General features: G+C 49.1%; 1 protein-coding gene across 1 annotated transcript in view; it reads right to left on the reverse strand.

The window, feature by feature from the left end:
• Window positions 1–3,944: 3,944 nt before the first annotated feature.
• Window positions 3,945–25,073, reverse strand: part of TRAP1 (TNF receptor associated protein 1) — a 22,960-nt gene continuing 1,831 nt past the window's right edge. The window contains exons 2-18 of the mRNA XM_026048961.1: window positions 22,909–23,076; window positions 21,486–21,568; window positions 20,944–21,084; window positions 13,415–13,486; window positions 12,605–12,765; window positions 11,572–11,681; window positions 11,310–11,383; window positions 9,510–9,665; window positions 9,029–9,149; window positions 8,843–8,912; window positions 8,144–8,291; window positions 7,455–7,640; window positions 6,674–6,812; window positions 6,058–6,143; window positions 5,403–5,548; window positions 5,055–5,127; window positions 3,945–4,506 (exon numbers count right to left, since the gene is read on the reverse strand). Coding sequence (XP_025904746.1) covers window positions 4,405–4,506; window positions 5,055–5,127; window positions 5,403–5,548; window positions 6,058–6,143; window positions 6,674–6,812; window positions 7,455–7,640; window positions 8,144–8,291; window positions 8,843–8,912; window positions 9,029–9,149; window positions 9,510–9,665; window positions 11,310–11,383; window positions 11,572–11,681; window positions 12,605–12,765; window positions 13,415–13,486; window positions 20,944–21,084; window positions 21,486–21,568; window positions 22,909–23,076 — 2,036 coding nt within the window. The 3' untranslated portion in view covers window positions 3,945–4,404. The remainder of the gene's footprint in view (window positions 4,507–5,054; window positions 5,128–5,402; window positions 5,549–6,057; window positions 6,144–6,673; window positions 6,813–7,454; window positions 7,641–8,143; window positions 8,292–8,842; window positions 8,913–9,028; window positions 9,150–9,509; window positions 9,666–11,309; window positions 11,384–11,571; window positions 11,682–12,604; window positions 12,766–13,414; window positions 13,487–20,943; window positions 21,085–21,485; window positions 21,569–22,908; window positions 23,077–25,073) is intronic.

Here is a 25,073-nt window from a genome sequence, read left to right on the forward strand (position 1 = left end):
CGCAGGCGCAGCACAGGCGTGCTGACGCCGAGGCGGTTGCCGAGGTGACGGCCCCGCCCTGGGAGCCGGGCCCAACGGTCGCCGGTCGCTCGGCGGCGCCCCCTGAGGGGAACCCGCCCCAAGCGCGGGAAAAAAWCGAAATTCAAAGTGAGACACTAAAATATAGAGTAAAACACTAAAATTCTGCAGCGCTCTCGGGCAAAAATAGCGCCAAAACAGGAAAACGTACAGAAGGGGCGCTTCTGTTAAGAATTAAGGTGTTTGAAAAATCCAAAGGTACGAACACATAGATGTTAAGGAGGTAAGAGACAGAACCTCTGCTTGTGAGCAGTCGCTTCTCCAAATCTGTGGTTAAAGCCTACAGTGGTCATTTGCAGGCCACAAAGCTGCTGCTAAAGTCCACTAAATCTTGGTCTGGGGATTTAACAAGCCCTTTTCTTCCAGTGAAGCTGRAAGGTGAACAGCTCCACAGCTCAGGCTGCCACAGAGCCCAACAGGCGACTGGCAGAGAATTACCTCTCATTTGTGCTTTCTGCTACCTGGAGTTGACAAGGAAGATGGATGTCACCTTTCCACAGCATTCAGTTAGGGCTTTGAGATTCTGTGCTGTGTTTTAACTTCAGGCTGTTTCAAAAGCAATTGAGTTAGTTGTGGCTAAGACACAACATAGCATTTTCCTCAAGAAGAGTTACTTTCTTTTCCCCAAGGTGTAAACTTTGGGATAGTGCTCACCACTATGCACTCCTCTATCTCTTCCTGTAAACCTGTCAGATAACTATGTAGGTCCCATTCACACAGTATGAGTTAGAGGGGATATATTTCAAATTAACTTGTTAAAATCTAGACATTTCCTCCCGTTCTCCTGGAAGGCAAAAATCAAATGAAATTTCCAAGAAAAGTCACCATTCAATGAGGGAATTAGACATTCAGTGCACACTGAAAGTCTAAGAACTTCAAATATTCTATGCCCTACTAGGAAAAAAGAAAAAAAAAAAAAGCTTAAGCCTTGATTTCTTCAACACAGAAAGATTTCTTTCAACATATTCTTCAAGATAAGTAGCATAGGAGGTGTTGTAGTTTGAGACCACCCAAGCGATTCAGACACGTTAGCAAAGACAAAACTCAAGTTGATTCTCCCTCTGCCTCCTGTTACAGCTCGGCCTTCCCAAGTTTCGCATTTTCATTTGGGACCATTCCATTACATGCTTACTGATTTACTTCTGGAACAGGTTTTAACCTAGTTATCCCTCATTCACTTGGGCTACAAAAGGAGAACCCAGTTTTGCTCAGCTTCACAGACTGCTTCTTGTGAACTATTACCTGACCTCAAATCTCATGCAGATACTATCTTGACATTGGGAGTAAAATCAGGCAGAGGTTTTTAATGAGCAGGTTTTTAACCACATAGACTTAAGAAGAGGGGGAAACTCTGCTTCTTTTACCATGTTTTCATCCTTGCTGCTGCATGTAAGTAGTTTTAGGGCAATTAGGAGTCCTTATAACTTTATTTACTTACAGAAGTCTTTAGTCCACACATTCCTGCCAATTACTCCATTTTGATCTGGACTGATGGCATATTTTTTATCCTGGGAGGAGTTTCCAGATAAACAGGATATTGCCCAGGAATGCTTTGGGGAACAGACCTTTCCATTTCTTGTTATGTTCATATTGCCTGTCTCATCCTGGGAGGTTCTTGTCTATAGGCCTTTGGACCKTGGAGAAGTAGTCGGTTCTACTTTGTGTTGGGATTCTTGAGTCCTGGGTTACGCTCCTAAGTCAGATTCACKCTTGATTCTTAGGGAAATTTATTTCGTCTCCATATGGACTTATTTATGCAATAAATAAGAATAAATCTGACTTAATCAATCCTCCCATCTTCCTTGTCAAGTAACAACTGTGAAGCACTATAGAAGTGCTAAACATTATTAATGGCTCACAAGTTCCCTTCTTTTGGAAACAGTGGCCATTTCTTCCCATAATGTTTTAAACAGTTGCTGCTCGAGGAGCTTAGATTGCAGATTCCTGGCCCRCGGTTTGTCCATAAATCATAGAGCTGGATCATACCCAAGACACCCTTGATAGTCTCTGCAGGAAGTCTGGACAACAGAAAACTGTTCTCAATCTGGCCCAGCGAACTACCTAACGGTCCAGTCCAGTTTCAAGATCCTGAGCCAGATGTGAGAGGRATTCTGTCCAAGTTTAAAAGCACGAGGTCTCAGGAATGTCCTTTCAAATTGGATTTCACTGCCTATAAATATTTTCCATCTCCTGCCTTGGAGAATATAGGTTTGACTCCACAGCTGACAAGCCTGGGCAGAGCAAGAGAGAAGGCCACACTGTTCATCACCGGGAGTTTGTCAGCACACAAAGTGTTACTTATAGAGAAAACTTTAAAAAGAAACCAAGCCCATACTGAAAGCGACTTCTGAACCTAAAAAAAGACACACAGCAGTTTCACAAAGTTCCAGTAAAAGTCAGACATTATAGACTAATTTTCTGCACAGAGTGGGGCTGAGCATTGCTTACAGCCAGAAACTCAAACTCCAGATTTTTTTTTGAGGTTGGAGACCCTCAATTCTCTCCCATGGAAAAATCTGGTAGAGCGAGCACAAAAGCAAAGGAGACCATCAGCCCCCATGCCCCAGCTGGTCCTAAACAGCTTCCTATGTCTTGCTTTTACCATCACCTTAGAAACAGCTCATCCTTTACAAAGGTTTCATTAACCAAAGTGCCTCTGCTGCATTCCATGGGGACACCCTTTCAGGGCCAAAGCCCTTTGGAGCAATTTGCCTATATTGCTMTCAACAGTTTTTGTTCATCAATCTAATGCCATTAAATCTTTCCCACTAGGATCTGTTATGTTAAGCATATATAGAAATACCTCTTTCTCTCCACAGGTATTTGCTAAGTAAAGAGAAAAGCTGAAACAGAGAGGTGAGGACTTGGAGCAACAACTGGTACATGAAATCATGAAGTTTACTGCATCAAAACAGCACAATCAAAAACGGTACTTCTGTGTCAAAGCACCCTCCTGATCCTGCTGCTTCTGCTCCTTGCTGCATACAGGCCCATGGAACTGTCATCGCCTCCCCGGGTTGGATGTGCTGAAGTGACAAAGGGTGAGTTTGCACTCCAACAGAGGCTTTGCTATCTGCTAGTCACCAACACCTCAGGGCAAAAATTAGCACAGRGGACTGCTGGGATTCCCAGGGGATTCCCAAGATTGGAAAGGTTAAATACACGTCAGAGAACTCATGCTTGTCTTGGAGTAAATATGCTCTGTCTCTTGAGTGCATCAGATTTTAYGAGCTAGCCTCAAGCTTCAGTTCAGGCAGACATCTATCAGCAGATGCTATCTTAGCCACTTTATCAGTGAGCCCAGGGTGACCAGCCTGCAGGCTAATGCAATCACCTGCTGTACTGTTAACACCATAAACTCAGCAAAGCTTTTCATTTCTTCCTTTGGTGTTCATGAAATACACTGTATTACAAAGGCCTAGCCACATGGCCACATTGCATTTCTCCTAACCTATTTGTGCTGCACAGCTTTGACATGCATGAAAATCTAGCATTTTTTCCTGTGTTTTTGCATCAATTTTGATGGCAAATGATCTTACATCTACTTAGAAGCCAGGAATGCTGCCTCCAAAGAGTACAGCTGAGCCCACAGACATGGTCTGCTTCTAGGAGTAAAGCCCTATGCCTCTTTACCTACGGCAGCGTAGTTGCAGGCTTACTCTTCAGAGCTTGAAAGYGTGGTAACACAAAGACTAACAAAGTAGAGTGAAGGGTCTGGAAAAGAACAGGAATTTATTTATGATAAATACAGATCAGCTGGACATGCAAATTGTCATAACCAGGACTTAAAACCCTATAGGCTCTCCAGAAAGCCTCATTTGGTGCTCCTTTTCTGCAGCAATACCAAGATGAACTCAATTATCCAGCAGCTTGGAGACCTTTTCTGCCCTGGGATTGTACTGACATTGTTCCAGCTGCTGTAAATAACTGCACAGGGATTCATTCTTCAGTGGCCTGGGGCATGTGGAGGGGTGTAGGAGAGGAGCTAACTGGGATTCACAAGGCCATCAAGTATTCTGGGAAAAGACATGTCTAGAAATGGTATGAGGTTGCCAAAAATCCTGGACATTGTTTTATCTGCAATCTCCAGATTTTATTGCTCCTAAGAACATAGCACTTGGATCAGGCCAATGACATATGATCTAGTAATTGCAAGTGCCCTGTGCAGTAAGGCCTGGAAAACCCCTGCAACCCCTTGTACATCAGTTAGGTGAACTCCTCACTGCACAGTACCTGCAAACAGACAGATGCTGCAATAGCTGACAGAGCGACTGCACTTGAAGAAAAATACATAAGCACAGAGTTAATCCTTCAGGCTTCTAGGGCTCACTTTTTCTCCAGGATTTTGGTGAGGAGTTCGTTCAGCCGGTTCACCATTGGCCTGGGATCATCATTCAGTCCTGCTGCTATCATAGCGTTTTCATAAATCTGAGGAAAGGAAGAAAATGTTAGTAAGCAGCAAGAACAAGCTGGGTGAGAGCTGGGAAGGTGAATATCATGACTGCAGGACTTGGATGCAGTGACCAAGCACATCTTTTAGAAGAGCAGAAAAATAYATGGAACAGATGCTCTCTCTCAGTACTTTCTGTCACAGAGTGAGCTGCCTCCAATGTGTATCTCTGGAAGTCTGCCTAGTTTCAGAAGACCCATCTCTCCCCATCTTAGGAGAAAATTCTTCTGAAATTCCAAGGTCTTCTAGTTCATTGGACTCAACTATCTTCACTTTGTCCCTTCTACTGTAATACTAACAGGGTGCCTGTCATCACTGAAAGAGGAGGCAGAGCACAATACTCTCAAACCTGAAATGATCTGCAGCAACAGCACATGGACCACAAGTACCGAAATATCCAGTGGGGACCACGTGAGGATGTGATCCCAAAGAGCTACAAAGGCTCTGTCCTGTTTCCTGCCACTCGTGGGCCACAAGCAGGTTGTGGGGAGGATGGTGGTGCCTCTGGAAAAGGCCTGGCTCTCACCTGATCAAGCAATAGCTGGGCCAGATCAGGTTGACTGTCCTTCAGTTCATTAAGTTTCTTAATCAGAGCGTGCCTGTAGGAGTGAGAGAAAAACACTGAGACTTGGCATCTTTTGGACACATGTAAAGTTTCTAGCAGCTAAGCCAAAGTGAGACAAAAAGGTTCTACCTGAAGGCCATAATAGCTTGTTTCCTTTCCCCTCTGCTGTGGGCTTCTCTCCCTGCACCCAGCCCGACTCTATAACCCTCCTGGTCCTCAGAAGGCTGGTCGTGGTGGCTCATGTCCACCAGTCCAGGTAGCCTCACAAACCACATCACTGCAGTACACACTGCAGTCAATYCCCCCTACCCTGTGTTGATCTCCAGGGTGGGCTGCAGGATCTGGGCACGCTCCTCTTGGGTCTTGGCCAGCTGCTGCATGCGAAGGAAGTGGCGGGCAGCCCCCATCTCAAGTATAGTGATCATGGCAGGGTGGGTGTCCAGCCGTGTCGTCACCTGCAGCAAGAACAGCAAGCAGCGCTGAGACAGAGAATTTGGGATCTCTCCTCTGAACAGATCCACACCAAGCTTGTGAACATTCTCACTCCACAGATCCTGCCTGAACAGACAGAACAGACAGGATCCAAAAAGGTCCCTTTGATCTACAGGCTCTAGMTCGCACTTGGACCCCCACAGGCTCTAGCTCACATGTGAGGCTCAAGCCTCACATGTGCATGAGCCTTCTCCATGAGCCTCACCAGTATACATCCAAGCCCACCACCATCCTGCTCTTATGGTAACCTCAGCATGAACTAGGAAAAATAGGCTTTGTTCATTACACATTAACATGTGATTCTTCCTGCCATGCTGACCACCCTCATGACAGAAAGATTAGCATTCATACAATTTACTGAAAGGAAACACAGWACAGAATTATTTTTCTCTGGATTCAAAGAAAAATATATGGTATCTGAAACTGAAAGAGCCATCCTCTTTTCCCCGCCCAGGTTATGATCTATACAAACCTTGACACCAGTGATTCGTGAGCCTAAGGCATTTCGCATCCAGGCCATCAGATCCTCAGCCTCCTTCTCCGATAGTCGTTCTGCCTCTGGAAAGGAAAAGAGGGCACATCTGAGTTGGCAACTACTGTGTTGTACTGTACTACCGACCCCAAGTTTCACTCCTGAGGAACAGTGCTCTCCACATCACACTTAGCTGTTCTCTTGGGGAAATGGGAATGCAGTACATGGCACACATCTAAATACATGCTCTAAACTCACACCATCCCAGACTGAGCCAAACCGAGAGAGGCGAGGCTCATTCCTCATSAGTGCCTGCCTAGATCTGCTGGGGCACCAAGTGTATGCATGTTACTAAAACTTAAAAGCAAAGGAACACGTGACATTTTCTCTGTTTAAACAAGCAAATTGTTTGAACTTTTATCTACAGCAACACTTGGAATGAAAGGGATCTTCAAGAACTGCAAATTGCCTCAGAGTATGAGAAAGGCAGGATAGAAATGAATGCTCTTGCTTCCACCCTCAGGAAAGGCATAGTACTGAAGGAGGCTTATGCTSACGGGATGACCCAGAGACAAGGTTGCAGTTGGCAGGAAGAGCCAGGGGAACATTACAGTACCTGGGCGGCTCTCCTCAAACTTCTCTTCCTTATAGTGATCGACAACGATATCTGTCTCCACCGAGATCAGCTTTTTCTTTTCAAACTCACGAAGGTGCAGGAGTGTCAGCTCATCAAATTGCTCATAGCAGAACAGGACCTGCGCCGAAAGAGCAGACAATAAAACATCGCCTGGTGCATAACAGCACTTCTTTCGTCAAGAGGCCACTCTACCAAACAAGAACATCACAAGAGAAACTAGCAAGTTTATCTCATAGAGACTGTTGCTCATGAGGAATYAGACTATGGTAACGCTGAGCAGGCTTTCTGACCCTCTGTCATCCCTCTACAGCAGCCATCAGCTCACAGCACAGCATCAAACAGCACCCAGCACTGCAGAAACCATCATCTGTAGCAGGGCAGCACTGAAAATGCTGTTGCTGCTGGATACAGTTTCTCCAGAGAACACAGCAAACACATCCTGCACTTCTAAATCCTTTTGGGTCGTCAAAAGGAAGCAAACACTTGGAGGGCTTCACTAACATGGGCTGTCTGGCCTAAGGTAGACAAGTCCTGCTGCCTTGGGTCAGGTGAGAACAAGCACTGACTGCAGTCCTGAGAAGCAGGACTTTCCTGGCATCAAGCTGCAGTAGCCAGGCTGAGCGAAGACAGAGGGCAGGCAAATGCAGTGGAAACGATCACAGGCCTCACTGCCCACCCATCTCCACAGTCCAGGAGAGCCCTGCCCAGCGATGCAGCAGGCTTAGAGCGTCCCCTTGGCCGCGGCACGTTGCTCACCCACCTCCATGTCCTTCTTCTTCATGGCTTCAAAATACGGGGAATGCTCGGCAAGCTGCCGGTTGGGCGCGCACAGGTAGTAGATGCTGCGGCTTCCTGCCTTCATGCGGGCCGCGTATTCCGGGAGGCTGGTCAGCTGGCCTGCGGGCAGGCTCGAGGACTCGTAGCGCAGCAGCTTTGCTATGTCCTCCTGGAAGAGAGGCACCCTTCAAGCCAAGCGCAGGTAACCACAGCTCCCACCCCAASAGAGCTCTCTGTAACGCCCAGGCCCACGTACAGTTTGTACCGCTGTGGAAAGGCTCAGGGGATTTTACTGATTTCATTTTTCTGTTCAATATAGTAAAGAGGCAGAAGAGTGACCTAGGTAGGATGTGGGCCAAGCAAACTCGAAGGAGAAACCAGGCAAAAGATGACACTAAGGTAAAAAGCCTGTGGCAGTTTGTGTTTTAGTAGTAAGGGCTGGCAACAGAGTGTGGGCAAAGAGACTGCAGAATGTCTTGAGCCAAGTAGGAAGCAGCACTCAGCTGGGACAGCACCTTCTTAGAGTCAGATAGAGAAGGGTACMTTAGAGATTCTGTGGGTCTTGTTAGACCTAGGAACAAGAGTGCCCTTCGAGAAGCCTCCCTCATTCCAGGTCACCCTCAGAGCCAATACTCTGTCCCCTCATCTGCAGCCCTTCAGGACACTTGGTACCTTGACATCCTGCTCTGCTATGGTGACAATCCCCTCTCTCATGAACAGCCCATACTCTTCAAAGAATTTGGCATATTTCTCAGGGTCCTTCTTGCTCTGGTCCATGAAAAACTTGATCAATCTCTTCTGCAGAACATCTCGGAGCTTCCTGCAACAGGAACAAGCTTTTTTAAAGGAAACTCCAGGACTACTCCAAAATCAGTTTCTCCTTTCCCTGGACCTCAGCACCAAATGAAAACCCTGCTGGCTGGTGTTTAGGTTTTGACAAACGTGTGTGTTAAGCATATGACAGCCAAGTTGTTGTTCTAAGATATGTGCATAAATACATGGTGACAGGTAAACACAAACCAGCTTCCCAGGATTGACAGCTGACTTGCTGTTAGRTTCTGCTTTCCACACCATTTGGTGGTGAAGCTCAGACGCTTTAAATAACAGCTCCATTGTGACTGCTCTTGACCAGAGATGCTGGAAGGCAGCCCAGGGCTTGACTGCACATGGCCYAAGGAGGAGGCAGCAGACTGTGACACAGCACACTGCTTCCACACCTCAAGACAGGATCAGCATGGCTCAGAAATAATTTGCTTTCCAGACCACAGAAGTTCTCAAGGATGGAAATTCCACAGCTTCCAGGAACAGTTAGGCAGCAACAAGCCAAAGGAGCCATAGTAGTCTGAAGGGTGCAGGCATGCTCTTGCTTACCTGATTAGAGCACTCTCCTGCAGCAGCTCCCTGCTGAGGTTCAGGGGTATGTCCTCACTGTCAACAACACCTGCAATACAGAGCAACTTCTGAACAAGGACAGACATGAATGGCAGCTCAGAAAGGCAAGCACCTCACTTTACCCCCAAGGAAATCATGCTTCTCAGCCCTGCTGCCACCACACACCTCTAAGAAAGCGCAGCCATTTAGGCAGGATGTCTGCAGCTTTGGTCTGGATGAGAATTTTGCGGCTGTAGAGGGCAATACTGGAGGCCTGCTCTCTGCTGATGTCGAACATGGATGGTTTCTGCGGAAGCAAGACACAAAAAGGGAATACCAGCATTGTGCAGAGTGCTACCACTGTGGCCACATCAGAAGACCAGAGAGCACTGTGGTCTTCACTGCCACTGCTGAATCCAGCAAGAGCTGATAATACTGCCTGTGTTCCCTAGAGGACCTACCTGAGCCACCTCTTGTTCCTGACATGGCTCAGGGCCTCATTGTTATCCTGCAGCACCCCCGCCACTGCCAAAACGATGCACTGGACATTCCCCCTTGCAGTTCTGCAGTCTCTGCTAGCTCCTTTCCCTAAGCAGCTCTCCTATCCTCTCCTCTCCAGGGGAGGTGGGCAGATGTCCCACAGTTCCCCAGACAGAACGGCACGTACCTGGTCAGGCACGTAGAAGATGCTGCGGATGTTGAGGGGAGCATCAGTCTTGTAATGCAGGATGTAGCGGGGCTTGTCGTAAGCCTGGGCTATGAAGCGGTAGAACTCCTCGTGCTGCCACTCGCCGATGTCCTTGGGGTCCAACATCCAGAGGGCCTGGGGAGGAGCAGGGAGATGAGTTCCCACCACTCACAATATCAGCCCTTTAGCACATGGTGCTTCTTTCTGAGGTTTACAGGGGCCTGGAGCAAGGAAGCACCATCTTTCAAATGGACACACACTGTCCTCCCTGCAGGGCAGGTGGATGGATCACAGTTCAGACCTACTACCACAGACGAGCAAAGCAGGGACCCTCAGTTGATCTCTGCTCATCTCCCATGAAGCTCTCATACTCCCAGGAGCACTCATGAAGAGGTGCACAGGATCACAGGTAGGATTAAGGATTCAACTACATTCTAAGGTGCAGCTGCTGTTAGCTGAAGTGCTGCTTTCCCAGAGGCTTTCTCGTAGCTACAGTTACTACCGCCAGACACAAAAAGCCCCTAATTCCACAATGTCAGCTACATGGCAAGTATTCAAGAGCTTATCTTGGAAAATCYACACCAGGGATCTAACTACAGCTCTGTTTATAGTAAACTGATGTTAACATGTGGAAGAATGGAAAAACAAGATCCTGGATTTTAAAAAAAATAAAAAAATAAAAAATAAAAGGGTCCTGAAATGAGGCATAAAGCGAATCAAGTTGTTGCTATATCCCAAAGGAAAACTGACTTTCTGATAAAAAGATACAGGTACATGATTCTATTAAGGGCATTTCACCCCTCACTCTAGCACTGCTTTTCTCCAGGGAGTCTGGTCTATTGATCGTGAGGAAGGAAGAACAAGCAGTTGTCTAAATCTATTTCTGGATTTGTAATTTAAGGCAAATGGTTAGAAAGTCTTTGAAATAAAAACATTATTATTGCAGGAATTCAAATAAATATCAGTGACTAACACCACCAACTACAGAACCTGAAATATGTTATTACGATAATACATTTAAGTTCAGGCTTGAAAGTTTGTAGATTCAGTGCCACATTCCAGGAAATCAATTTAAGCAAATTCTATTGTCTAATAGAATAGTGTCTACTCTCTTACGTGAGGAAGAGTTAACCTATTAGATCAAGGCACCAAAAAAGAAAATGCTAGAGGAAAAACGATCCATTGATTTGCTTATTTTTAAAAATAACTAATTTCATTAACTAGATAACTGCAATTAGACTGAGGATTTCAGACTGAAATGGGGTTGGCTGCTCTATTATTTAAGTGGTCAGAAAATGCTAGTATGAGCAGTGTTCAACTAACAGCTATGAAAAAAAAATCAGGCTGCGAGTTGCACCAATAGGAAAGCCAAACATGCCCTGGATTTTCTGTGCTGTGCTAAAAGAACTGCAGCAAGAGGTGCCAGCACACCAACAATGTGAGCAGTCCCTAGATCACTAATGTGTCCTCGGCATATTATAAAATAAGAACTACAAAGCACTGAGACAATCATCCCGAGGAAGGTAAATTTTACAAAGGTACCTAAAAACAAAACCTGATTTGCTAATTGGCAAGAATTCTCTAACAAATGTAAACAAGCAGGACTTCTGCCAGGTTGTCTCCTCTTATTCTAATGAAATTATCACTACAGGTCTGTGACATCCCGGATGATCCTTCCTGATCACCAGAGGCAGGCAGCAGCTTTATTCTGTTTCTTTATCTGCTGATGATGGAGGAGGTTGACAGTCGTTTATCTCCAGGAGTGACTCTCTTGCTCACCTGTAATGTGTTAATTCGTCTCCCATTGAGGTATAGTGGGAAGCTGATGAAGTTGCTGTATTTTGTCACCACCTCTGGAAGGAAAAGCAGACATGCAAGAGTCACCTCTTGAAAACAACAGAGTGCGTTTCTTCAGTAATAGCAGATGAAAGGTGCCTCGAGAGATTAAAAAAACACTATAATTTCACCTCTCAAGTCCTGGGCAACCAAAAGATTTTACGCAGCCTCTCAGAAGACAACGTTATTTCCTCACTCCGCTCACCTTTGACTCTGTCTTCATTTGCAAACTCCTTGCAGTCTTCTTTGAGGTAGATGATAATCTTAGTCCCAGTTCTGACACCAGATGCTTCTGCAATCTCAAACACTCCTGAACTAGGGTTAGAAACAAATTGTACGTCAGCTTGTGCCTCAGCTGTGATGTGAAATGAAAACATTTTATTAAACTAAGAGCACCTACAGCACTTCAGAGCCAATGRGAAGGTAAATAATTGGATGCCTGAATGCTCTCTGTGTCTTTGAGAAACTCCCAGAATGCGTGGCTATCTTATAAGGAGCAGTATGTCCTGAGATCTGGAGTCTCCACAAAGATGCCAGTGGCTCCTGCAGAAAACAAACTGACCCTCAGATCAAATGGGCTGTGTGGGCCTAACCTGTACCTGTAATTTCCTATCATTGGTGTTGACCATAACGCCCAGTCTTCTGCATTCCCCCTTGATGATTCTTTGATTTGTTCGTGGGCCCCTCTTTATATATATTTCCACTGGAACAGCAGTAACTTGTTACGATGAAAAGCAGCTGTGCTCAGTGAAAGCCAGCCCATTCTGATGGCCATTCCATCCTGTCTCTAAACAAATGCCAGATGGGGAGCATACAGTTTGGTGAGAGCTCAATGTTGGGACAAACGGGGAAGCAATGACAGTCTGGCCTTCAAAGGGTGCAGCAGTATGGACACAGCARCTGATCTGTTACCCCAGGCAGTCTGATACCTCAGGGACAAGATGCTTTTTTCAACAATTTGAGCAACTAGACAAAAGAACTAGCAACTRAAAAATAAAATTTGTTTCAGGAGAGGCAGGTACTGCCTTTACACACAACATGCCTGCTCTGACCAGGGAATCTGGTCTCTGTGGCTGTTCACCCTGTCACATTTGGCCACACTTTGCTGTTACACGTGATCTGAACAGGCTCTAAACCAGTATGTCCAGCTATGAAAGACCTCACAAGCCCACACACCCTGTCTTGCTTTGCACAGCTTCCATGGCTACGAGCTTCTGTCCCATCCCGTGGACTCTTACCCATCTGAAGACCAGTGGTAGCCTGGGCTCCCAGGTTCTGCAGACTGCGAGAACACCTCCACCTTATCAGCCACCATGAAAGCCGAGTAGAAACCCACTCCAAACTGGCCAATGATTTTACTAGAGGCTTCAGCTTGGCTCTGCAGAGCATCCAGGAATGCCTGCAGGGACAGAGAAGGAGATGCAGACAGGTGTGCGGTGTCATCGGTACCATTGGGAGGCTGTGACCCACCCCCAGGTGGGCGCTGCAGCCCTGGCCCTTCAGCACTTCCCCCCGCACCTCCTRTGCCAGTGCTCCCAAGAGGGGGCCTAGGGAAAGGGGCTTCTCCCATGGGGAGGGGAGCACCTCTGGAAAAGGGCAGCAGTGCCCAGGGCAAAATCAAGCTGCAGCTAGCAGTAAAGGAAAAGAGTCAACCAGAAATCTCGGAATGGTGACTCCAGAGATGGGACAAAAAGTAAAATATATGGCAACTTGGCAGCTGAATGCACTGAACTGTCACTGAGAATGCAGGAGAACGTGTGCCCCTCCATGAGAACATTTTGGAGAGAAAAGCACCAGCTCTGGGGAGTGAGGGCAGCCTGGGCAGCACCATGAGGCCCACAGCCCATCAGAGCTGCTTCAGCACCGCAGGCCTGCGGCACACGGCAGAGAAGCTGCACAACACTAAAGGCCAAAGGGGGATACATTTTCACAGCTGCACTAGGGGCCCAGGGGAGAAAAAGAATGAGAAATCACTGGGAACACAAAAGTGGCTGTAATTGGAAAATATTCTTCTGAAGGGCCGGAAGGGAGGCCTCATGCCAACTTACCTTGGAGCCTGATCGAGCGATGGTACCGAGGTTAGAAACAAGCTCTTCCTGGGTCATCCCAATACCTGTGTCCTGAAAAGAAAYAACAAACTGCAGCTGAAATACTTGCACAGAGGCATTGCTCTGGTAACCAGTGCCAGCTAGCTTTCATCTCTGACTCCCAACCTCATCCAGCCACTTCAGGAGTAAGCGCAGCAGCARCCTTCCAGCTATGACTCATTTCTCCAATACCTGGTCAGAACAGTGGCCTCGAAACAGCTCCGTGGGGCAGCCACGGCTGCCTTGCAGCCACCAAAGAGTCTGGAGACTCCAAAGTTACACAGAGAGAAAACAAAAACATGCCAAGACAAGCTGGCTTCTACACCTCTATCAAAAGTCTGTGTGGTAGCGCTGGAAAGAGATTTCTGCTTGGGTACAAAACATCTCTCTGACAATGCTCTGCATGTAGAGAGCTTTCATCCCTAATCAAGTGAAATGGAAATTAAAGGAMCCGTAAGTTGAGGAGCAGCAAGGGGAGAAACTGCCTATTTCTAATTTGCAGACAGAGAACTGATTCCCTCACTCCAGGGGTCAGTGACAGGGCAGGGAATCCCTTTACYCATCTGCACCTACTGTCAATCTTTCCCCCTGAAAGATGCTCCACAGAAGCTGAAGCTGGCAGAGGCCACTTCCCTGAGCCTGGGAGCTGGGAACACACTGCCTGCGGGAAGAGCCTGAGCCCAGCTGCACCCCTATTGCACAGGCCACAGCTCAGGGTGCTCAGTCCAGGTTTGAAGGCCATGGCTTGCTGTCGTCCCCAGTTGCAATCTGCATTCGTCCTCYTGCACGCAGATTACAACTCCTGCTGCCAGTGCAGCAGCCCCTGAAGTACCACACAGAAAAGGCTGCAGCAGAGCCCAGACTTGGCTCCAACTTCAATCRTTGCCCCAACACCTTTGGACGACCTTAAGGCTTCAAGGGGAGCAGCAAAGGCCACTTAGAAATTGCCACCCTCTCACACAGGACCCCAGCTTGACTCCTCTCTGCCTTCTGCCTTCTCCACACATATCTCCCAGGAAAGCAAAGTGCAAGGCACATGCTAATGCTCTCATGATGCTGCTTTACAAAAGCAGGAGCCTTTCCCCCTCCCAAACTCCAGCAACTTCTCTACCTGGCACAACCATCCTGCGAAGCCACTCAGACTCGTTCTGAGCTACTAGGTAAGGCAGCACTATGAAAATTAGCCAAGTGAAAGGTGATTCTGGTTCATCTGAAGAGTTCAGTTCTTGTCAAGCGTCTGTGAGCACAGCTAGCAAAGCTGATAGTATCTGGCAAAACCAGACAAACTTCAAGTGCTGTTGATACAAGGGAGRGATTCAGCAAGGGTCAGCAAAATGAGCCACAGTGGGCTCGGAGGAGGGATGCAGGAGCCATTTCTGGCACAGCACAGCCCTGTCACCTGTGTSGTGCACTTAGCAGGTTTATTTACTAGCCAAGCCAGGCAGCCTCACTAGTGCTAGTGCAGCTTTTTAATTCAGTGTTTAACCACACTGAACAATCAAACCRTGGACAACTTGTGCAGTGACTGACCGAGGTGCTCTGCGGGTCACTTGGTGAGACCTCTCCCTGCCTCTGCACGGCTTGAGTCACCGCACGGCGACACCTTCCCCTTGATCAGCTCTGGCATGGCCAGCCAGACCTCCTGGCTGAGAAAGGGGAGGGTGCCAGGTAAGTTCTCAACAGTGGGAGTGAAAAGCCAGGAAAAACAAACGGGGTATGGCAAAATCTCAGGAATCTGACATGATTCTTTCCTCCAGGGCGGAAAAGGCCTGAAAAGTGTTTTCAGCATCTGGTGCAGKTTTTGCTCATGCAGGACCCTAAGCAGAATTCAACTTCTCTGCTCCACTCCTTTTTATAGCACTGCATGTCATTCCCAAATTCCAGCATGTTTAAAATATACATATACATATATATCCCTGCCCCRTGAACGTATTTGGCTATTGAAGCCAGAATTCCTTGCCAAACTTTCTGCAAAATGCTCGAGTTCCTGGAGCCAAGTTTGGCGAGGGTGAATCACAAGGAACAAAGYGAGCAGGGCTCAGCACAGCCTCCTTCCCCGGGCAGCAGGGAGGAAAGCTGCCTTCCCGGGGCTGGCCCAAGAGCCTGGCACAGCAGCCGCTTCCTAGGGCAGGAAAATACCTGGGCATGTGGAGCCGGAAGCACCCTGCAGATTCCAAGGGCTCCCAGCCGGCCTGGCCTGCGCTTCCCGCCTCTCCGCGCCAGGTGGAGCCCCGTGAGGCCCCGGCAGGCGGGAGCTCCTGCCCGGGGCCCCCTCGGTGCGGGACGGGAGCAGAGCCCTGGGCCTGCGCTCCATAAAATCCAAGGAAGGAAGCGGCAGGACGTCCCGGTGCCTCCGGCAGCCGCRCGGGCTGCTGCGCTCTGGCCAGGAGCCGCCGCCAGCGGCGCCTGCAGGATCACAGCGCGCTCCACGCTTCCCAGCCGCACTCGGCCAGCACTGCTGCGGGGCCTCTCTGCTCCACCACCTGCACCCGGCGCCGCTTCCGCTGCGGACACTTTCCAGGCCTCCCTCCAGGCCGCAGGAAAAGTTTTAACAGCTTCAAATCAGCTGCAGTGGAATTCTGCTACGGTATGTGAAACAAAGCGGACAAGGTGGCTCCAAACTGTGAGACGTGAGGGATATGTTCAAAGTGTCCAGTGCTACTTCCCAGCTCCGCTGTGGAGGCGCCAACTACTGCACAGCAGGAAACAAAATTCCCTGTGCTGACACTTTGTTTACTGAAGTCTAATTGCAGAGACCTGCTACAGCTGGGAAGCAGCAATCCGCTCAGGTGGCTCAGTTTTCCCTCTGGGATTTCGGAGGTGCAGAGCACACACTCTCACAGCCTACCTCTGAGCCCCCCCWCACAGAGCCCCGGCCCTCTGCACACTACAAGTCCTCACCCCTATAAGAGACCTTCAAGATTACCTGYAGGAAACCAGTGGCTTTCACACACAGTGTGTTTGCAGAGCAGAGCACAAGACACATACAACTTCAAGCAATACAATCACACTCGTTGAAATACACACCCTAAATACATCAGCATTTCTGCTGAAGAAAGAGTGGCTGAAAACCAGCTTTGTTGTTTCGTGTGTTTGTAGAGACCTCCCAGACACAAAACCTGTTGCTCAACCACTCAGGACCTTTGTGCTTTCTCTGCACTTTGCTCTAACCTTTGTGGGTGCTCGAAGTTTGCAAACAGGGGARCTGTGTGCGCAGGGACATCTGGATGCCTGCACGCAGCATTTCCACGCTCCCAGCATGAAGTGCTTGTGTTTGCTTTGCAGTCCYGAGCACCTCCACCTTCCTTGACGAGGAAATAAGTGGCCAGCTTCAGCCCCGCTGTCTCATCTGGCCAGTCAGTGCACAGTTCTCATATTCACACTTATTTTTCTGTAATGGAGATACAACCTGCCCACGATTACAGCAGCAAACCTAGTTTACACCAAATTGCTTCGTTTAACTGATTAGCAAGAAGCTTGGTGCAGGAACATTTTCTTTGCTTGTTATGTAGGTCCAACTTGAAGAACTGCAGAATCTTGTTAGACTAACGATCCATTAATCAAACTCTAACTGCCTGCAGCCATTGCTGCTACATCCAAAAGAAAGGCCACACACTGCAGAGCTACTGAGGCTTTCACTCTGCTTTGTGGAGAAACACTAACTTYGGTGAAACCTTGACAGAGCATCAGAAGAATAACACAAGCAGGACATGCCACTTCACCAAGTGACAAGAAAATAAAGTCACAGAATTTCTGATGGGCAAGGGCTGTCCCCCACCCTTTAATTTAAATGTCTTGCTTAWAGAGACTTAAGATTCACAAGGCCAGGACAACAGCCATGGTGAAGTAGAGTTCTGGTTTAGCACCCAAACCGTTCTGCAGCAGCAATTAGCCCATGAAAAGGCACAATAAAACTGATGCATGCAGATACAGAACAATCTTAGCCTAATACCTAAAAGCTGCCTCRAGCAGAGTGCCTGAGGCTTTGTTTCCTTTCCAGTACCTGCTGCTAACATTATCTATAATTCTGAGCATTGCTACAGGCTCGGCCTTTACCGAACCAAGTTTAAATAAGGACTGTTCAGAAAATACTTTCTTTTATCCACTGTGAATTTCCCATTTTTCAGTGTGACTAGCTCTTACTCTGGCAGGAAGAAGGAAAAAAGATCCTGCACTCTTTTCCCTAGGAAACAGATTTAGATGMGTTTACATTTTTGCTTCTCCAGCTTCTTTGTTGCAGATGATGCAACAACAGGGAGYTTTCGCCCACCCCTGCAAGCCGTGGCGCCCTCCTGCCAGCTTCACTCCACCTAAGGCTCGTCCTAGCGCCACCGGCTTTACCCCTCCAGCTCCTCCTGCGTTTTCCCCTCTCTGGCTGCTCGGCTTCCTCGAGCGCGGGCGGCAGCTGGACGCTGCAGGGCTGCACGCAGCTCGGCATCAGCAGCCTCCCTGGTGCTGCCCATGGTATGGGTTGCCTGCCAGGACACGACCCAGCGCCGAGTGGGACCCGCGTCCTGCCTGCAACTGCCAAAGTCCAATGATCTCGGGCCCTTAGGAGAGCCCTGGAACAAGCCAGTCGCTGCTGCAGAGGGTTTGCAACTCGCAGGCCAGGAAAGATCTGCGCAGTGATGCAGGGAGGAGTGACGTTTGCAGGCATTTTAACTCCTCCCAAACACAGCGAATTTGGTATTTTGGGCTTCACAAGCACTGCCTTCGGATGACTGCAAAATGAGAAGAAAGCTCAGCAGAGGGAACAGAGCAGCCCCAGCTTGCAACAGACCTGCAGCTTACCCATGTTACAAACTCAACTCACCATCCCTCACCCAGCAATCAACATTAGCTCCGATTTCCCCAGCAATATTTCCTCTAAACCGCTAGCTCAGTCCCGGCCCTAGATKAAGCATCGACCAGCAAGCACCTCTCCAGCCTCCAAGCTCCCACAAACACAGGGGTATCCCCAAACGSAGCATCAGCACTTGGACACAGCCAAGAGCCTACGGGCCCCAGGGCGCCTCATGCAGGTGAGGAGATAGAGCTCTGTGGTCACAGGGCTTTGGATGTCTTCATAGGATGCTCTGTTCCCTCCTCAGAGGGTCCAAAAACCTCAAGGCTCTGCAGATCTTTCCTCACTGAAACCACCCCCTCTCCCAGCAACATTTTCAAGTTAATTTGCTTAAGAGAGCTGACCCTGCAAGCTGTGGCGGCTACCAGATGAAGCTGTCTTAGAAATGTATGAGGCAGCTCTCAAAAGGGTGGAGAACACTGTGAAATTTGCTAAAACAGCAGGGCTTTGGTGAAGGCACAAAGATGGTGCGATCTGGTGGAAAGCAGACTCCCAACACTGGAACATCAGACCTCCCAGTTCCTCATAGCAGACACATTGCTTGGCAGTGCTCAGGTACGACAGCCCTAAACAAGGACACCAAGCTCAGAATCTCACTGCGCTAACGACCAAAATTTGTTCCTGATCAAGATGTTCTTGACTGAGAGGTGAGCACAACTGCTGCCACTTAACAGAGGTGACTGTTGCCCTTTGCTGGAGCTAGATAATCGCCAAAGAAATGGTGCGGGTGAAGCCCTGATGATGTACATGCAGGGAAGCCATCATGTATTACAGACTTGCACGTTCTCAACTGGACACAGAGAGATGCTATAGGATTTGCAAGGGGACAGGGAAAAATCCAGCAGATCCAGGGGCAAAATGCAGCATCAAGATCCGAGGACAAGGATTTAAAGGGCAAAGTGAAACAACAGGGTCTGTCTGGAAGAAGAAGGGGCCGCATGTGGTAGATCACAGGTCAGGGGGCTGCTGCGTCTGTTTTGAGGGGGTCCTAGTGGGTGCCGAAAACAGAGTTACTAAGGGACAAGTCTATTTGCGTCTCAGGCATTCCTGCAGGCTGCCTCGAGGGACACAACGTGCACCTTCACATTCCTAAACTGTGTAGAAATGCTCTCAATAAGGCTTGTTCGGAATAACCGTCATATTCAGGACGTTTTTTCAAGAGGTTAAAAATAAACCCTGCACTGGAGGTAAGGAGCTTTAGGCACTACTGAGAAGGCAAACCTATTAAGGGAGATTGCAGCAGCACTGTGCTCTCGCCCTTCTCAGAGTGCAGAACTGCTGCAGTTAATGGCTTGCTAGTTAAGACTCATTTAGGCGCATTAGGGACACACAGACAGTTGGTCAGGGGTATATAAAAAAACCGAATCTCTAACAGAGCTAGTTGGGAATAACATCACATTCACCCCCTCTCCAAGGTGGTCACCCAGGCCTCTTAACCAAATTGTCAAAGAAGGGGGCAGTTTTTACAATGATTACGCCTGAATTTTAAGTATGTTTTTCAGGCTTGGAGGCTATCTGTCCACTATAATCTGTAGAGGGAGAGACACATGAGCAACACGAGAACACCCTGCCTGAGTCTAAGCTCATTAAAGAATCAGTGTTTTACAGCAGTCAGAAAAATGCAATTGTCAGGTGTGACAGGAATAGCAAAGTCCCTGCATGACGATTCGAAAATCTTTGGGTGGATAATTGTGTTGCCCTCTGACGATCACTAACTTCCCCATGGCAACCACAGCCGCTTGTTCTGCGGAGAAGGATGAAATAACTGAGCAGTCTCTAGCAGCGAGGGCTTTGGTCGCGCGTGAAAAACACCACATCGTGTGTTGGTCCGAGCTCACCTCTTTCCTGGGCCTGCTAGGGTCACCCTTCACTCACACTGCTGCCTGCCTTGTTCTCCACTCTCCTGAGAATGGTACAAAGCTCCTCTCACAGGGCTGACGCTGGTGCATGAGGAAGTTCTAGCCCCCCTTACTTGCACTAGCATCCTCGTCAAGACACCAGAATGGAGTCTCACACTTCCTCCTAGACAACCGCCAGGAACAAAAGCAATCAAACTAGAGAGAGAAGGACCATGTCCCACAGGAATGTCAGGGCAGAGTCTCAGCACCAGCTGGACTTGGGTCTATCCTAGAGCAGGAAGGGATAAGAAGAATCAGCAAGGGAGGTTCTTTTCACCACCTGGGCGTCTCTCAATGACCAAGGGGACAGCAAAGGTCTGCCTGATACCGTGTAGAACCTCAAACTTAAAGAGGGAAGAGAATTCTCATCCRAAGATAAGGATAAAACCCAGTTCTCAACTTCTCTAGTCAGAGATGCATACACARCCCAGGAAAAGCACCAGATGAGGCACCAGGAGAAAAGCTACCTACCTCCGACTGCCTACCTCCTAACAGGGAAGGGAGAAGCAGGGAAATTTCCTGAGGGGGAAAATGAGAAGCAGATTAACTGCTAGCTTCTCATCACAGTCTGAGGTGAATGATGAACCTTCATGAACGGGAGTCTGACAGAGCACAGAACACTTCTTCAAGCAGGCCTAGGAATCCAAGGGACCTGCACTGATACCCAGTTTCCACTAAACCTCCATGGGATGACAGCCAGTGGTGACAGAAGCAGGGACTGTGATTCTCCTGTCACCAAAGGGCAGTACCTGGATAGTGATGGTTCCCTTCCCAGGGTCCGTCTGCAGATGAATCTCCATCTCCGGCAAAGTCTTCCCTTCTGTCGTAAGACGATGACGCAGCTTCTCCAGTGCGTCACTGCCATTGGAGATCAGCTCCCGGATAAATACCTAGGGAAGGGAAACACTCTTGCACTGCAGCCTGGCCCCACCTGCAACACAAGAGTCTCRGAAATCCAGGAACTTACTGCCTTCTTGCAGACTAATATTCTACCCATTAGAAAGAACGCTGCACTTCTCCACTGCCTGCCAGGAGAACAGGAGTGTCTGAACTCCATAGTAAAGTGCAGAGGCTCTAAAATGCTCACGGAGTCACCTGGACATTGTTTTCAAAAAACATTTTCAAGATGTCTTAAGAAAACTACATTCGCGGTAGCATGGGATGTGAGCAGCCCAGCATTTGCTCAGAAGGTGAGATGATCCTCTCATAGCTTGTCCATCTTGGACATAATCTTTGTCAGAGATTGGGTTTAGCTAAGAAAGAAGTACCAGTTCAGAAGTGGGTGTCCTACCTCCTTCTCTGAGTACAAAGAACGAGCAACAATGTCCAGCAGTTTCTTCGTCTCAGCCTGAAACTCATGTTTGGAGGCTGCACCTAGAAAGAAATCRCACAAACAGCGGTGAAGCACTTCACTGAGGTCCTCTTGGGCAAACTGGCAGCCTGCCATGTGCTTCAGCCTCCCAGGAGCGAAGGCCTGAAGCAAGGCGGGACACAGGCAGCTGCAGCTCATGACAAGATGATGACAAGGAGATGATGACGTTTGTAGCCCTGTGAGGCAGAAGGCTTTGTCAAGCCCCTCACCTCCTCACACACAAAGCTCAGGACAGTCAAAGAAGGTCTGTGTGTTGCTCACTATGTCTGTGGTGCAGAGCAATCAGTAGAAGTGAAAGGCAACTCCCCTTATTCCTAACTTGTGGCTCCATGCAATCCCTAACCTGCCTTTCTCCTGTGGTTTGCAGCCTGCCCCCATGCACTTCCATGACTCGATTTGCAAGGGAACCATCTGCACGTGCTCTGCTCCAAGGGCTGTTTGAGCCCACCACCATTTCTGACGTCCAAACAACACTGTGAGCCTAAGAGAGCACGGGCCTGATTCTCAGATCTCTATAGAGTCTTCAAGCGAGTRCATATACACAGCTACTTATGTATTTAACTGAGCTGCCAGAAATAGGATTCTCCTCTACAAAATATCTCAATTGAGACACCATCTTTGGCCTTTCAAAAATATAATTTCTCATGCTAGAGGCACTAGAAAGACTGAAGCATCCCAGGAAAAGCCAGGGACGCACAACGCCTCTGCAATGCCCTGCTGACAAGGACCTACATTCTCTGGGGACTGGGGCTAAGCAGGGGTGTGGATGCAGGAGGACACTGTGCCCAAAATTGCTGGGGGGCTTTACAGACCTGTGGTCTCAGAAGTACCTGACAGAAAAGCCATGGGAGCCCTGAGTTAAGATGCTATTTCTGCACTCTAACAATCCACCTGACTTTGCTTTAAAGCACATTCCTCCGGAGATGCGCAATTCCTTCTAAGAAAAGGGTTGACAGCAGGATTCTCATCAGACCTCCATCATCCAGCAGTCGAATGCGCAGGGAGAGCAGGTTCTGGGACAAAAGTCTCTTTTTAAGTAAATTCTGGGGCCCATGGAGCCTGCACACAATGTCCAATTACCAAGCTAGGACTTTCCTCCCTCAGTCTCAACAGCCTCATTTCTCACTGAAGGTCATTCCGATTTACACGTTCCAGTTTTGAGGAGGTGATGGCACTGTACAGATGGGAACAGGGATCTGCCCGGCAAATGCCTGCACCTTCTCCAGAGACAGAAACACCCTCCCAGAGGACTGCAGAGGGCTCATCCTCACAGCTAGGGCACCCAGACGGTCTCTGTGCAGGATTTACCCACGGAGAGCTCCCACACAACAGCCAGTTTTACCTTCCACGTTCTCCGTGTCGCTGATGATGGTGTGCATGGGCTCTTCCTCCTTGCTCTCTGCTGTCTGTGTGCTGTAGAGCCGGCCAGGGGGTGTGCCGAGGACAGCAATGCTGCGCCAGGCACTCGGGCGCTGCAGTATCCCTCTCTGGAGACATGCTGCTCCTTTGGCTGGAAGATGCAATGCAAGATATTTTAGTATAAATCACAAACACCAGCATCAGGAGCACTCTATAAAGGTCCATCTCCACATCAGGAAGAATTTCTTTACTGTGAGGCTGACAGAGCCCTGGCAGAGCTCTCCTCCCAGAGAGCTTTGGATCAAGATGCACTACTCCAGCCGCAAGCAAAAACTGTTCCCCAGTCACTCTGTCCTTAGAAAAAAGAGCCCTCGGTTCTTAAGGCAGCTGACACCTTCACCTGATTCCACCTGATCGTTAGCAGCTCCATCCTAACCTCCTGCAAATGTCTTGCAAACTTTGAAAGAGACTTGCAGAAAGACTGCAAGAAAGAGACTTGCAGAATAAGCCTGAAAAACAAATTCTTTAGACCAAGAGATGGGGAAGAACAGCTCTTCTCCCTGGCCCAGCTCTGCTGATGAGCTAGGGCTGATGATCATTTCATATGGAGCTAACCAAGCACTGAGCTCCATCACAGCCCACACAATTCCATGTTTGCCAGGGCTTGTGTCGCTGCCCCACCTGCATGGAGAAGACGAGACATGTTATTCCCCAAATTTCAGTATCCAGTGACCCTAATTTTACAGACGGACACAGCGTGGCCCTGCACAAGGGGAACACAGCACAGAGAGGGGAAGGCAGCAGGGCCCCACAGTAATTCCTGCACCCAAACCCGTCGCTCGCCAGGAAACACAACCTCTTCTGGGAGAGGAACCACAGTGAGCGTTGACCCGAGMCGAGGAAATTGGATAATCGGTGGGAAATGGGACACAAAGCAGGATGCAGCTCAAAACAACAAGGAGAACTTAGATCCCTCGCTGTGCGGCCGCGAGCCCTCGCTCTTCTCGCACGGAGCGCTAGGGACGTGATGCTTGCAGCTCAGCTCTCATTAAGTGCCAGGGTTCTGCAGCTGGGCCCCAAGACAAGCCCAAGGAGAGGTCACTGCGGGCGAGCGCTGCCGGCACCACGGTGTCCCCGGGCAGCACGGCCGCGCTGCTCGTGCGAGAGGCAGCAGCCGTCCTGCCCGCTGCGCTCCAGCAAAGGCAGGACGTGGCCGTCCCAGCAGCCCACAGCCAAGCGAGCGCCACCACGGCGCCCAACGAGGTCCTCTTTCTCCCTCTTCATTTCTACTTCCACCCCATGCAGCTACTGATTTATTTTTCTTCCCTTCAGGGGGAAACCTAAACTACAGGTTGATCAACAAAACCTTCATTCTGCTGGATCCAATGGAGACATGAGAGTTCTTTTGCACAAAGATGGAAAGATACACAGAAAGGGATGCTAACACGCCCTGGTAGAGGAAGTGAATTGCCTAGAAACACCAAAGTGGCCTTCAGCAGCACAATAAATCTAACAATCTAACCCTGATAGCGACCCTATTTGTCAGATGATTTCCTCCACCCTGTTCTCTCTTCACAACCCAAAGGGAAACCACAGACCACACCAACAACCTACAAATCTGTTCATCAGGAGCCAGAGGACAGACAAGGCAACACAGAGCACAGCATGAGCGGCCAGGAGTTGGGATGGAGAACAGATGCAGGAAGTTTCCAAGGACCAAGACATTAAATATTTTTACATGACATACGAGTTCCCAGGCCTGGCACTACAGCTGCAACAACTACAGCTGCAATACCCCACCGTGCAGCTCGGCCGCATCCAGGACTTGGGATTTCCTGGGTCTTGCAGGGGCTCTGAGGCAGCCCCTTGAGCAGAACCSTGGGAAAGGCACATCCGAGGCTCGCCCGCCTTCTGGCCCGGATGGGCTCACAGCACAGGAGCACCCTGCTCTCGTCCCTCTCCCCACAGGCGCTGCCCTGGAGGCCGCTCGTTACACGGGCTGCACGACGCCCAGGTAAGGGCAGCTCTGCCAGGGCAGCTCTGGCTGGCGCAGGACGCGGGGCAGGAGCCGGGCGCTCCGGGCGCCGGTACCGGCCGGGGGAGCGGGGCGAGCGCGGGCTCCGTGGCGGGCGCGCGCGGCCACCTCTG

The sequence above is a fragment of the Nothoprocta perdicaria genome, unplaced genomic scaffold, assembly GCF_003342845.1.
Source record: "Nothoprocta perdicaria isolate Ctin4 unplaced genomic scaffold, notPer1 scaffold_59, whole genome shotgun sequence".
Lineage (NCBI taxonomy): Eukaryota > Metazoa > Chordata > Aves > Tinamiformes > Tinamidae > Nothoprocta > Nothoprocta perdicaria.